Source organism: Sturnus vulgaris, chromosome 31, assembly GCF_052056855.1.
Source record: "Sturnus vulgaris isolate bStuVul1 chromosome 31, bStuVul1.hap1, whole genome shotgun sequence".
NCBI classification, from domain to species: domain Eukaryota; kingdom Metazoa; phylum Chordata; class Aves; order Passeriformes; family Sturnidae; genus Sturnus; species Sturnus vulgaris.
The window spans coordinates 3584162-3595462 of NC_142273.1; the positions used below are offsets into that span (position 1 = coordinate 3584162).

General features: G+C 63.4%; 2 protein-coding genes across 2 annotated transcripts; both read right to left on the minus strand.

Annotated features, from left to right (window-relative positions):
- Window positions 1–1645: 1645 nt before the first annotated feature.
- On the minus strand, window positions 1646–5430 carry SF3B4 (splicing factor 3b subunit 4). The gene is made up of 6 exons (XM_014891324.2): window positions 5344–5430; window positions 4837–4965; window positions 3947–4489; window positions 3601–3795; window positions 2535–2705; window positions 1646–2110 (listed from the first exon to the last, which is right to left on the minus strand). Exons 1-6 carry the CDS (start codon window positions 5375–5377, stop codon window positions 1926–1928), a joined length of 1257 nt encoding a protein of 418 aa, XP_014746810.1. The 5' UTR covers window positions 5378–5430; the 3' UTR covers window positions 1646–1925.
- A 257-nt stretch (window positions 5431–5687) lies between these two features.
- MTMR11 (myotubularin related protein 11) lies at window positions 5688–10487 on the minus strand. Its single transcript, XM_088181013.1, has 15 exons — window positions 10370–10487; window positions 10134–10249; window positions 9488–9560; window positions 9228–9370; window positions 8871–9124; window positions 8691–8778; window positions 8523–8611; window positions 8325–8446; window positions 8170–8233; window positions 7889–7959; window positions 7630–7805; window positions 7364–7534; window positions 6972–7163; window positions 6431–6691; window positions 5688–6014 (listed from the first exon to the last, which is right to left on the minus strand). Exons 1-15 carry the CDS (start codon window positions 10485–10487, stop codon window positions 5919–5921), a joined length of 2034 nt encoding a protein of 677 aa, XP_088037139.1. The 3' UTR covers window positions 5688–5918.
- Between the last annotated feature and the right edge of the window lie 814 nt (window positions 10488–11301).

Genomic DNA, 11301 nt, shown 5'->3' on the forward strand with positions numbered 1-11301 from the left:
TGAGCAGGGCTGGGGTGCTCCCAGAAGCAAAATCTTCCCTGAGCCCCCTTCACCGGCATTCCAATGTTCCAGAGCCCCTTCGTGCTGCATCCCAACATTCTCAGAGCCCCAACCTTCCCCGAACTCCCCTCCTCCTGCAACCCCTGCAACGAGCTGAGCCAGTCCCAGCTTCCAGGGTGTCAACCCCAAAGTCTCACAATATGTCAGGATCCATCAGGATTAGCACTTCACCCCTCGGACTGGAAAACAAGGGATGGGGACCACTCTGCACTGGTGGTGCCAGCACAGCGAAGGATTTAGAAAACCAGGAGCTGAGAAGTAATTATGACATTCATTGTTAGGAAAAAAAAAAAACCTCAAAGGGGGAATGGAAGTGCAGGACAAGGCTGGCAGTCGAGGAGCATCCCTGAGAAATGGGCAGCACCAGGATCCAGGCTGGCCCTCGGTGAGCCCCAACCCCGGGAGGAGCGAGGACTTCGAGTGCCACATCCTCGGGCACCCGGTGACTCATGTGCCACTGTCAGTGCCACTGACAGCGCTCCAGATCTCCTGCCTCCCTCGGCCCGCTTGGCCCCGGGGTGTTTTTGTGGATCATCAGAGGAAACAGGCTTGGCAGCAGGACAGAGGATGGCTCCTCCTGTCCCGAGGGCCTCATCTTGATATGCCAGGGCCTAAAACGCGGCGAGTGGAATAGGATAAAAATAGGGAGATGACGGGATGAAGTGGGGAGGAATGGGATAAAATGGGAGGAAAAAGGAGAAAGTCAGGGCTGACAACAGACTACAATCAGGGGGATGTAACTGTGAGTGACAGGATAACACCAGGGATGATGGGATAAAACTGGGGATGACAGTGGATAACTCCAGGAGAGAAGTGGATGATGGTTGTGTCCATGCAGGGAGATTGGCTGCCTCGGGTGAATCCTGGTGGCTTCCACGACTGAGGAGCAGAGAAATGCCACCCTGAGGCTCCCTGGATCCAGGCAGGAATCACCGGATTCTCTGAATACTGGAGATCTCCTCAGCCCCTTGCCTCTCAGCACCACAGGGAACCCCCATTCCCACACCATACATCCCAACCCTTACACCTAAATCCACTCACTCTACCAGCCCACGGGATTCTCCCCACATTTCTGGATGTGAAGGATCAGGAGTGGCTTCCAACCTTGTCCCTCCCTTCCTAGCCCATCCAGACCCTAGGACTTCCCACCTGGATGTAAGGCAAAGCACAAACTCTGCACGGAAGATGAGAGTCATGAAGGAAGCAAGCAGCACATTCCCACTTCCATGTCCCCTCACAAACTCCCAGCTCTTGGAGGCTCTGGCACTGCCCAGGGGCAGGAGAAGGTGTTTGTGGACCCCAAACCCTTTAAAGATTTCCCAGAAGAATGTTTGACTTCGGCTAAACCTTGGCACGAAAATATTCCACAGTCAGACCTCAGCTCCCTGGATTTGGGCAGCGATGGCTCAGGAATGGGAAATCCAGACATTCCTATGGAGCAGCTGAACAGAGCACACAGCTCTTCCAGGCTCACCAGCGATCAGACCATGGGTCAGCTCTGCCCCAAATCCCTCCAGCCTGGTTCTTCCCAATGGCCCAAGCAGGGAAAAGATCTCAGTGGGTGACAAACAGGCAGAGCCTCATACCCAATCCAGGAACCCTTTTGGTTCCCAAATTCTTTATTATCACTGCTTTCCATACAAAACCAACAAATCCAGTAAAAAGGAGCTTGGAAAAGCTTCCAGGGGAAGAGAAACGGGAGGAGGTAGGAAGAGCAACGAAAATGAACACTAAAAAGAAACAGGGGGAAGAAATGGGGAGGGAAGGGAGGAGGAGGAGGGGAGGAGGCCCCCAGCCCTTTGCAGGAATGGGAATGTCGATACGAGTGGAAGGCTGAGGACGGGGAGCAGAGAATCCCCCACCTCTCAGGGCAGGGGTCCCCGCAGGGGCCCTCGGGGGGGGACTCCAGGGGGTCTCTGCGCTGGCCGAGGGGGCAGTGGGACCCTCTGGTAGCCGTAAGGGGGGGGCCGGGGGGGCCCGTTGTAGCCGTGGGGTGGCATCAGCGGGGGGGGCCCGCGGAGCCCGTGGTGCGGCAGCGGCCCAGGGTGACCTGTGGGGGACAGGGGGTCAGTGACAGGGGGGAGGAAAGGACAGAGCCCCCCCTAAAACCCCCTGGAGGAACGCAGTCCCCACCGCCCCTCCCAGACCTCCCTGCAAGCGCCCACCACACCCAGGGGTGCCACACCCAGCAGGTGCCCCCAGCTTGGCCAACGCTCCCTCTGTGTGTGCGAGTGTCAGAAATTTATCCCAAGACCCCCGTGGGCACGGCGGCCTCCAGAACGATCCCAAAGCCGTGGGAATCGCGACGGGGCGAGTTGCAGGGTTTGCATGCCACAACGAGGAAACCTCGTGAAGACCCCGGAGCGGGCAGGGGGGTGCCAGGTCCCCCCGGTGTTGCTTCACACGCGGCTGTGCATCCCCTCCTCCTCCTCCTCCCCCTGGAGCAGAGACCCCCCAGAACAGACGCCACTCACCCATTGGAGATCCGAAGTGTGGCCCCCGAGGGGGGAGCCCCATGGGGGGAGGGCCGGGGTGCGGCATTCCCGGCGGGGGCCGGGGGGGCGGCTGCCCTCCGGAGCCTGGTGGTCCCGGGTGGTGCTGCCCCATCCCAGGTGGCCCATGGTGCACCTGCATCGGTGGCATTCCTAGGGGGGATGATGGGAGTTAGGGGTGCTGGGAAGCAGCTCCAGGCACTCCCAGGAACTGAAATCCCAGCTGGGTCTGGAAAGCATGGGTGCAGAGGGGCTTCTGCTGCCAAAAAGAGGCTTAAAGAGAAGGGAACACTGAGCTTTTGGGCAAGAGGAAAGGGCTTGGATGCCAGTGTGTGGGAAAAGAGATGGGACAGCAAGCGTGTGCACCCCTGGGACACTGAGTAATCCCCATCCATTGAGAATTTTGAACAAACTCCCAGAGTAATTCAAAGCTGGAGCTGCCCTGCTCCGACTGGAGCAGCCAGAGTCCCTCCAAACTTCCTTTTTCCCAATTATCCCGTTTTGTCCCATTAAAAAAAGCCAAAACAAATGATTCTCTCCCCTCGAGCCTGATTTTCCCTGGCCAGGTGTAATTGGCTCCGCTCAGGCCCTGCAGCATCTGTTCTTGGCATGGCCAGAGGAGGATCACACAAAGCTCCCTAATTAGGGTGGCTTTGGAGCCCCAGGATCAAACAAATCCCAGAGAATCATTAAACTGCACATTTCACAAAATCTGTGCTTTTGAACCCGGAGCTGAGATGCAGACGCAGCTCCTTCCCAGGACCAAAACGAGGGGAATCGGGGAAAAAACTGGTTTTGTTAAATTATTAACGCCAAAATTAGCTCCTGCCTTTTTTCTCTGCATCACCACCTCCCCATGTGTCTTCCTTCCCATGTCCCTGCATCCCAACTCAACACATTCCCAGCCTAACCTCTCCCTGCTCAGGTGCCTCGCAGGCAGCAGTGACTTCCTAAATCCCCCAAATCCTCCGGCAATCGCAACCCCCACTCAGTGACGAGGAGAAGAATCCCCCGCAGCAGAAGCTGAGCCCGGCTCCCAGCCCCCTACCTGGGTGGTGCATCCCTCCTGGCGGGAAGGGGTGTGGGTGCGGGGGGTGTCCCCCGGCCGGGGCGGCTCCCGAGGGTGGCCCGGGGGCTCCGGCACCCGGTGGCATCGGCGGCGGGGGCATGGCCGGGGGCATCCCGGGGGGCAACGCTCCAGGCGGTGGCACCGGCGGCGGGAACGAACCGGGGGGAGGCAGGCCTGGGAACACAGCAAGGGATGTGAAACGAGCCGACCGAAAAACTCGGGAAAGGAGGCGGGAATTGCGAGGGGCAACGCGGAAACAGGGCAGAGCCGCACGATGCTGGGCCAGCACCTTTGAGCCCTGCCCCACAGCGGGTCTGTCACCCACCTGGAGGGGTGACCCCAGGCCCCAGCGCGGTGACCACGGGCGTGGGCACGGATGGGGGCGGGGGGGCATCGGCGAAGAGCTGGTGGGGCCGATCGGCCTGGGAGAGGGGGTTCTGAGCCGCCAGCAGCCGCTCGGCCGCTGAGCCGTGCCGCTCGCCCTTGGAGTCCTTCTTGAAGGCGTAGGACACAGTGATGGGGCGGTTGCACAGGTACTGCCCGTTCATGGCCTCGATGGCGGCATCCGACGCATCGAAGCTGGCGAAGTTGATGAAGGCGTAGCCCTTGGAATTGCCCGTGTCGGGGTCCCGCATGATCTTGGGGGTCTGCAGGATGACCCCAAAGGCGCTGAAAGTGTCGTAGAGCAGCTTCTCATCGATCTCGGGGTCCAGGTTGCCAATGAAGATGTTGGCGCCCACGTCCAGGTTCTTGTTGTGGGCTGAGGCCTTGTTCACCCGGATGGGTTTTCCGTAGAGCTTGATCATGTTCATGATCTTGATGGCATAGTCTGCGTCCTCCTCGCTCAGGAACTCCACGAAGCCGTACCCTAGGGGACCCCAAAGGGGCTCAGGGGGACGCCAACTGGGGCTCAGGGCAGGTGCGAGAGACCTCAAAGGGATTTCACGGGGGACTAAAAATAGGACTTCAGGACAGAAAGAGACCACCCAGACCCACCCCCTTCTTTTAAAACTCCAGCTCATTAGAAACCCCATTTAATTATTGAATGAAAGCCCCTTGGTTTCATTTAAACGCCATCTAATACTTGATTCAGTTCCCACTTAATTTAAACTCTGCGTCTTCAACACCTCCTGAGCGATAGAGGATGATGCCCCTCTTCTGAATCACAATCCCACCCCCAGCTCTGCCCCTCGGTGGGATTTGGGGGTCCCTCACCCTGGTGCTGGCCCGTGACCCGGTCCTTGGGCATGTGCGTGTTGACCACGGGCCCGGCCTGCAGGAAGAGCTCCCAGAGCAGGGGCTCGCTGACCTTCTCGTCCAGGCCCCCCACGTACACCGTGGCATCTGCGAGGAATCGGCGTCAGTCAATCCAGTCAAAGCCTCCCGAACCCGAAGCCCCCCACCCCGTCAGCCTTTAATCTAGGAGGCGATCCCCCAGCCCCCCCTTTTTTCCTTCGGGAAACCAGAGGCCACCATGGCCCATGGAGCTCCCCCGGCGCTTCGCCCACCCCGTGTTCCCAGGGAGCTCAAAATCCCCTCCAGTGCCTTCTCGCGTCTCCAGGACGCACCAAGGATTCCCCATTCCCCCCAGAATCCTCCTCAGCACCCCGCGACGCCCCTAGAGTACCCAGGGTCTCCGCAGAACCCCCGCGGTGTCCCTCTCAGTGCCCTCAGCGTTCCCCCCATCTCCCTGGTGCCCCCGGACACCCCAGCCGCTCCCACCCTGGTTCCTCTCCGAAATCGGCCCCGCCGCCATCTTAGCCCGCTCCGCGCGCGCGGCGCCGCACGCACGCTGGCACGCACGACGCGCGTGACGTCAACGCGCAAGTCTCGTGTCCATGGGACGGGCCGGAAGTGGCGTTTAGAGGGGAAGGCGCGGCCGCCATCTTGGGTGTGGGCGGAAGGGGCCGTTGCCCTTCTGTGGCGACATGGCCCTCGCGGCCAGCAGTGCCCTCAGTGCCCCACGATCCCCGTGCCGCACGTCCGAGGTCTGGGCTCCCGCAGCATCCTCATTCCAGTCCCATCCCATCTCCTCCAATCCCCATCCCTCAGCTCCTCGAGCCTCGTGGAGGCAGCACAGATTTAATGGAAAGCCGTGACCCGGCAGTGTCCGTCCAACATCGGGGACACCTCGGGACTCGCCGCTCTGCCCTTCCCGCGACCCCCAAGCACCCAGAGGTTGCGGGGAGCGGCTGCAGGGAGCGGCTGCAGGCACCAGGCAGTGCCAGAGGCCCCAAGTCCCGAGTGATCCTGGTGGCGTCCCAGAGCTGGGCCGGGCTCAGGTGCCCTCCGGGGTCTCAGTGGGGTCTCCGCGTGTTCCAGGCATGGAGCCGGTCCTGGAGCAGCTCCAGCTCCTCAGCCAGCCCAGCCAGGGACGGGGCCAAGCGCCCACGCTGCCAAGAGACCACATCCAGCACGGCATGGGGACACGAGGATGGGGCAGAGACGCAGGACAAGGACAGGACAGGAACACAGGGATGAGAACATGGATAGGGTGGAGTGTTCATCATGGGACCAGGACACAAGGATGGTAACACAGGGCAGAATGTCCAGCACAGGACAGGGACACAGACAGGGTAGGATAGATGGACATGGGTCCATCCATCCATCCCTCCATCCCTCCATCTGTCCATCCATCCCTCCATCCCTCCATCCATCCCCCCTGCTGGACACAAAGACAGGGTTAGCTGGATGGACACGAGTTGGGTCCAGTCCAAACATCAAGACAGGCTGGGACCCCCCAAAGTGGGACCCCCCAAAGCGGGACCCCCCCAAAGCAGGACCCCCCAGGCCCCAGTTTCCCCAGTACCTGTTCCTGGGGCAGCCCCCTGAGGTAGCAGCGGTGCCAGAGCCGGATGCATGGCCCAGCAGTGCAGGGCAGGAGCAGCCCCGGGGGGGGCTGGCAGGTCCCCAAGAGCCCCCCTTGTGTCCCCTGGCTCTCTGATGGGGACACCCGGTGTGGGGGGCGCAGGGGGGGGCGGCTCCACCAGGGCAGGGCGTGGGGGCACAATGAGCCCTTGGCCAGTGCCAGCACCAGCCTGGACCCCCTCCACACGCAGGGGTCTCCAGGCTGGGAAAGGGGCAAAATAGGGATTAGGAAAAATGGAGGGAAATGCAGCTGGGCTGAGGGGTGAGTGGGAGTAGGGGGAAACAAGAAGGAGAGAAGTCTGTTGTGAAAACAGGGGAGGAAAAGTGTGGTGAAAAGAACAGGCATTAGGAATAAAAGAGGCTGAAAGAGGAAATGGGGGGATACTATAGGAATTAAGGGGGAAAAAGGGAGGGAGAAGGCAGCCAGAAGGACAAAAAGGAGGCAAAGGAAGGGTGCAGCCCCCCAGCTCAGCCACACTCACCGTGCCTGGGGCCAGGGACTCAGCAGGGGCCGGGGATCCCGCAGGGTTCCTGAACTGTTCCTGCTGCTGCCAGGTGTAACGCCGCCCCCAGGCCCACACCGGGGGGAAGGTGCAGGTGCGGGGGCGTCCCCTGTGCCCCCCAGGGTCCTGCCAGCCCCCCATGGGCCGGTAGGCCTGGCTGGGGAGCCGGGGCTGTGGGGGAAGAGTTGGGAAGTCGGTGCCCCATTTGGGATGGGGAAACTGAGGCACAGAGGGGAAAAGAAGGGGTAAAATGGGAAATCTGGGGGTGCTCATCCCCAGTTTGGAATGGGGGTGGAGAAGCTGAGACAGGATGAGGAGAAGGGGTGAAATGGGTGGGTTTGGGGATGCAGCAATGTGCCCCTGCCCCTCACCGTGCTGCTGTGGCCTCGCTGGCGCTGGCAGCTGAAGCGGAAAGTGCTGAAGTAGGGGCTGAAACTGCTGTCATGGAGCGCCAGGAGAAAAGCCTCAGTGAAGCCAAAATCTGCCGGGAATTGCCACAGGAGCTGCCACGTGCAGTCCAGGAACAGCAGGAACACAGGGGCCTAGGGAGGATATGGGATGGGGTGGTCTCACCTCCTCCCAGGCAGGGGTCCCAACTCCTGTCACCCTGGCGGGACAGGAATGGGGGGGGTCTCACCTCCTCTCGAGGGGTGTCCCGGCAGAGCAGCCCCAGCCGGCGTGGGAAGGGGTGTCCAGCTGCCACCCACTCCCTCTGCACCAGGCTCTGGAAGCCAGGCAGGGAGCGGGCGTGGGGGTCCCCCAGGAGCTGCACCAGAGAGGCCAGGAGGCAGTTCAGGTCCCGGTCTGAGGGCTCTGAAGGGGCAAGGCAGTGAGAGGGGGGCGGCCCCTTTCCAGTTCCCTTCATCCTTTTCCAGCCCCTATCCCGGTGCCCCCACCTTGCAGGACCACGGAGCAGCGTTTCCTTGCCAGCAGCGACACCACCTCCACAGCTTTTCTCAGGCAGGTGCTGGGGGGCAAAAGCAGGGGTTCAGGGCACCCCAAAATGCCACAGTCACCCATTCGGGTGGCTCATGCACCCACCGCAATGCCCCATCACCTTACAGTGCCCCCAGGTGGGTTGGGGGGGCCATTCTACCGTAGGATTTAGGGTGAATTTCCCCCCTACACCCCAAAATATCTCCCTACACCCCAAAGAGCCCCCTCGTTCCCTGCTCACCGGACGTGGTCCAGCCACCGTGTCCCCTCCAGGGCCGAGAGCCACTTCTCCTCTGCCACTGCACCTGGATCCCACGGGATGGGGTTTCAGCGGAGGGGAAGGCCCAGGCCCCTGGGGGGCTCGGGGGTCGCCGAGGTCTGCTCAGTGCCACTCACCAGGCAGGCAGAGCGCCCGCAGCCTCAGGTGGGCGAGCTGGATGTCGGCGAGCGTGGGCAGCTCGGCCACGTCAGCCAACACGCAGGGCCCGCGGTCCCCCAGCAGCAGCGCCTCCAGACACCTGGGGGGCACAGGAAGCCCCGGTGGGGCCAGGCCAGGGGCACCTCCTCAGCCCCCCTGGGCCCCCCTGGACCCACCTCACGTCCTCACTGCCTGGCTCTGAGGCCGGGTGAAAGCTGGAGGCTCTCAGCAGGTCCCCCCCACCCGGGTGGTGCCAGCACAGGCGCTGCAAGAGAAATGGGACGATGCCACCACATCGCCCTCCCAGTGCCCCCCACCCTGCCAGGACCTGCCCAGACACTCACAGGCACCCGGCGCTCCTGGAAGTGGGCAAAGGTTCGCTTGAGGTCATGGTCCAGAAGCCCGCTGGGCACCCACAGATACCGGGGGAGGCTGTGGGAAGGTGGGACACAGGGTGGGCTCCCCCAAATCACAGGTGCCATTGGCAGTGGCTCAGACAGTGTCGGGGACCGACGGGGCCGTACCTGGGGGCCATGTCGAAGCGCTCATTGACGGCGCTCACCCTCCAGCCCGCAGCACCGAGACGCTGCAGTTCCTTCTCCCAGTCCTGCAGGCTCTCGAAGAGCAGCGTGGTGGACGAGCCTTCCTCCTCCTCCTCCTCCTCTTCCTCCTCCGCTTCTGAGGGGGCTTCGCCAGGGCAGGACCAGCCATTGTGTCCCTCGGCAGCGTCCCGCAGCCACGCAGCCGCCTCCCGTGCCTGTGCGATGGCATTGGCCACCTGCGAGGGCAGCCGGGGGGGCGGTGTGAGGCCCCCAGGCTTCCCCGGAACCGAGGGGTACCCCAGAGTGAGGGCACAACACTTCTGCACCTCCCCGGCTTACCCGGAACGCCTGCGGAGCCAACCCGTTCTCGGGGAAGGAGAAGCGGAGCAGGCGGAAATCCCGACAGAAGACAGCGAGTTCCTCGGGGATGAACTTGAGGGTGGAGGCGGCCGTCAGCACCTTGGGCTTGGAGAAGCTGCTGGCTGGGGTCAGGGGGATGAGGCTGTCAGGGCCAGCTGAGACCTGCCCAGCTCGTTAGATGGGGATGAGACCCGAGACCTGCCCAGCTCATCGCTCATGTCCCCGGATGTCCCCATTACCTGCCACCAGCTTGTGGATGCAGGGCAGGGCCACCTCATCCTCAGAGCGGAGGAGGCCACGGGAGCCAGGAGCCTGTGGGAGAGTGAGGAGGGCTGGAAACTACCCCAGAGTGTCCCCCCCAGTCCCAGGAAGGTGGTGGGGATGGATCTGGACCTGGCTGTCCCATGTCCCTTGTGCCTTGTGACCCCCACTATGTCCTGCAGTGAAGAGTTCCCAGGGTGAACACAGTCAACGAGCCAGGAGGGACTAGGATGGGGCTGGGATGGGAGTCAGGGATGCGGTGGGGTGGGGCTGAGCCGAGGGTCGGGGTGCGGTGGGATGGGTTCGGAATGGGCTCGGGGTGCGGTGGGATGGGTTCGGAATGGGCTCGGGGTACGGTGGGATGGGTTCGGAATGGGCTCGGGGTGCGGTGGGATGGGTTCGGAATGGGCTCGGGGTGCGGTGGGATGGGTTCGGAATGGGATCGGGGTGCGGTGGGATGGGTTCGGAATGGGCTCGGGGTGCGGTGGGATGGGTTCGGAATGGGATCGGGGTACGGTGGGATGGGTTCGGAATGGGCTCGGGGTGCGGTGGGATGGGGTCGCGCCGGGTCAGGGGTTCCCCCCGCCCCTCCCCGCGGTCCCGTTCCGGGTGTTCCGTTCGCACCTGGCCGGGCAGGAAGGCGAGGCGGCGGTCGGTGCAGAGCAGCGTCCCCGGGACGGAGCCGCCGCCGTTCCCGCAGCGCTGCCGGGCGCCCGCCGCTTCCTCGAGCACCCGCTCCCCTGTAGGGACCGACACTGGGTCCGGGGCTCCGAGCGCCCCGAGCCTCCCCAGGACCCTCGGCCCCCGGCCCCAGCCCTACCTGGGAGCCCGGAGAAAGTCGGGCGGCGGCCGCTCGGGACCCCGCTCATGGCGCAGGGACTTTGGCCGGGCGGGCCCCGAGCGCCGGGGCCGGAGCGGCCCGGGAGAGAGCCCCGAGCGCCCGGCCCGGCTCCGGCATCCCGCCCTCCACTCCGGCATCCCGCCCTCCCCTGGCATCCCTGCCCCGGCATCCCGCCCCTCGGGGCCCGGGATTCCACTCATCCCGACCCCCGGGATCCCGGCGTTCCGGCCCCCGCCATCCCGCCGCCCGGTACCGGCGCTGGGAAAGAGGGGGGAGCCCGGGGAGGGAGCTCGGCGGGCGGAGGGGAAAAGAGGGGGGGCAGCCTCAAGCACCCCAGAAGTTCAGCGCTGGGGCGGGGGGCACAGACCCGGCAGGGACAGACGGTTCGGGGGTCCTGCCCGGTGCAGGGAACCCCCAAACCCCGTCACGGGAGGGGGACCCGGGGCCCCTCCCGGGCATGGGGCAGGAGAAGCTGCTCGGTGACTCAGCGCACAAACACGGAGCCTTCCCCTCCCAGCCCAAGAGCGGCTCCCGAGCCAGGCCGGGCTCGCTCCCGCCGGCCCCCGAGCCGCACCAGCAGGTGGATGGTGGCCCTGGGGCTCCCTGTGCCACCTCTCACCACGGCACCTGCAGGCACCCCAAAACACAAAACCCGAGGTGGCTGTGACTAGGGCTAGGGCTAGGGCTAGGGCTAGGGCTAGGGCTAGGGCTAGGGCTAGGGCTAGGGCTAGGGCTAGGGCTAGGGCTAGGGCTAGGGCTAGGGCTAGGGCTAGGGCTAGGGCTAGGGCTAGGGCTAGGGCTAGGGCTAGGGCTAGGGCTAGGGTTTGGCTTTGGCTTTGGCTTTGGCTTTGACTTTGGGTTCAGTGCTAGGGCTAGGGCTTGGGCTTGGGTTAGGGTTAGGGTTTAGGGCTAGGGTTAGGGTTAGGGTTAGGGCTTGGGCTTGGGCTAGGG

Excerpts from the sequence above, each read along its gene's own strand:
- SF3B4 (XM_014891324.2), bottom strand. The coding sequence starts at position 5,377 with ATGGCGGCGGGGCCGATTTCGGAGAGGAACCAGG. Across the intron at positions 4,490-4,836 it reads GGTCACGGGCCAGCACCAGG|GGTACGGCTTCGTGGAGTTC; the intron begins GTGAGGGACCCC and ends GGGGTCCCCTAG. Across the intron at positions 2,111-2,534 it reads ACACTTCGGATCTCCAATGG|GTCACCCTGGGCCGCTGCCG; the intron begins GTGAGTGGCGTC and ends TGTCCCCCACAG.
- MTMR11 (XM_088181013.1), bottom strand. The coding sequence starts at position 10,487 with ATGCCGGAGTGGAGGGCGGGATGCCGGAGCCGGGCCGGGCGCTCGGGG. Across the intron at positions 8,779-8,870 it reads CGCTTCGACATGGCCCCCAG|CCTCCCCCGGTATCTGTGGG; the intron begins GTACGGCCCCGT and ends ACCTTCCCACAG. Across the intron at positions 6,692-6,971 it reads AGTCCCTGGCCCCAGGCACG|CCTGGAGACCCCTGCGTGTG; the intron begins GTGAGTGTGGCT and ends CCCCTTTCCCAG.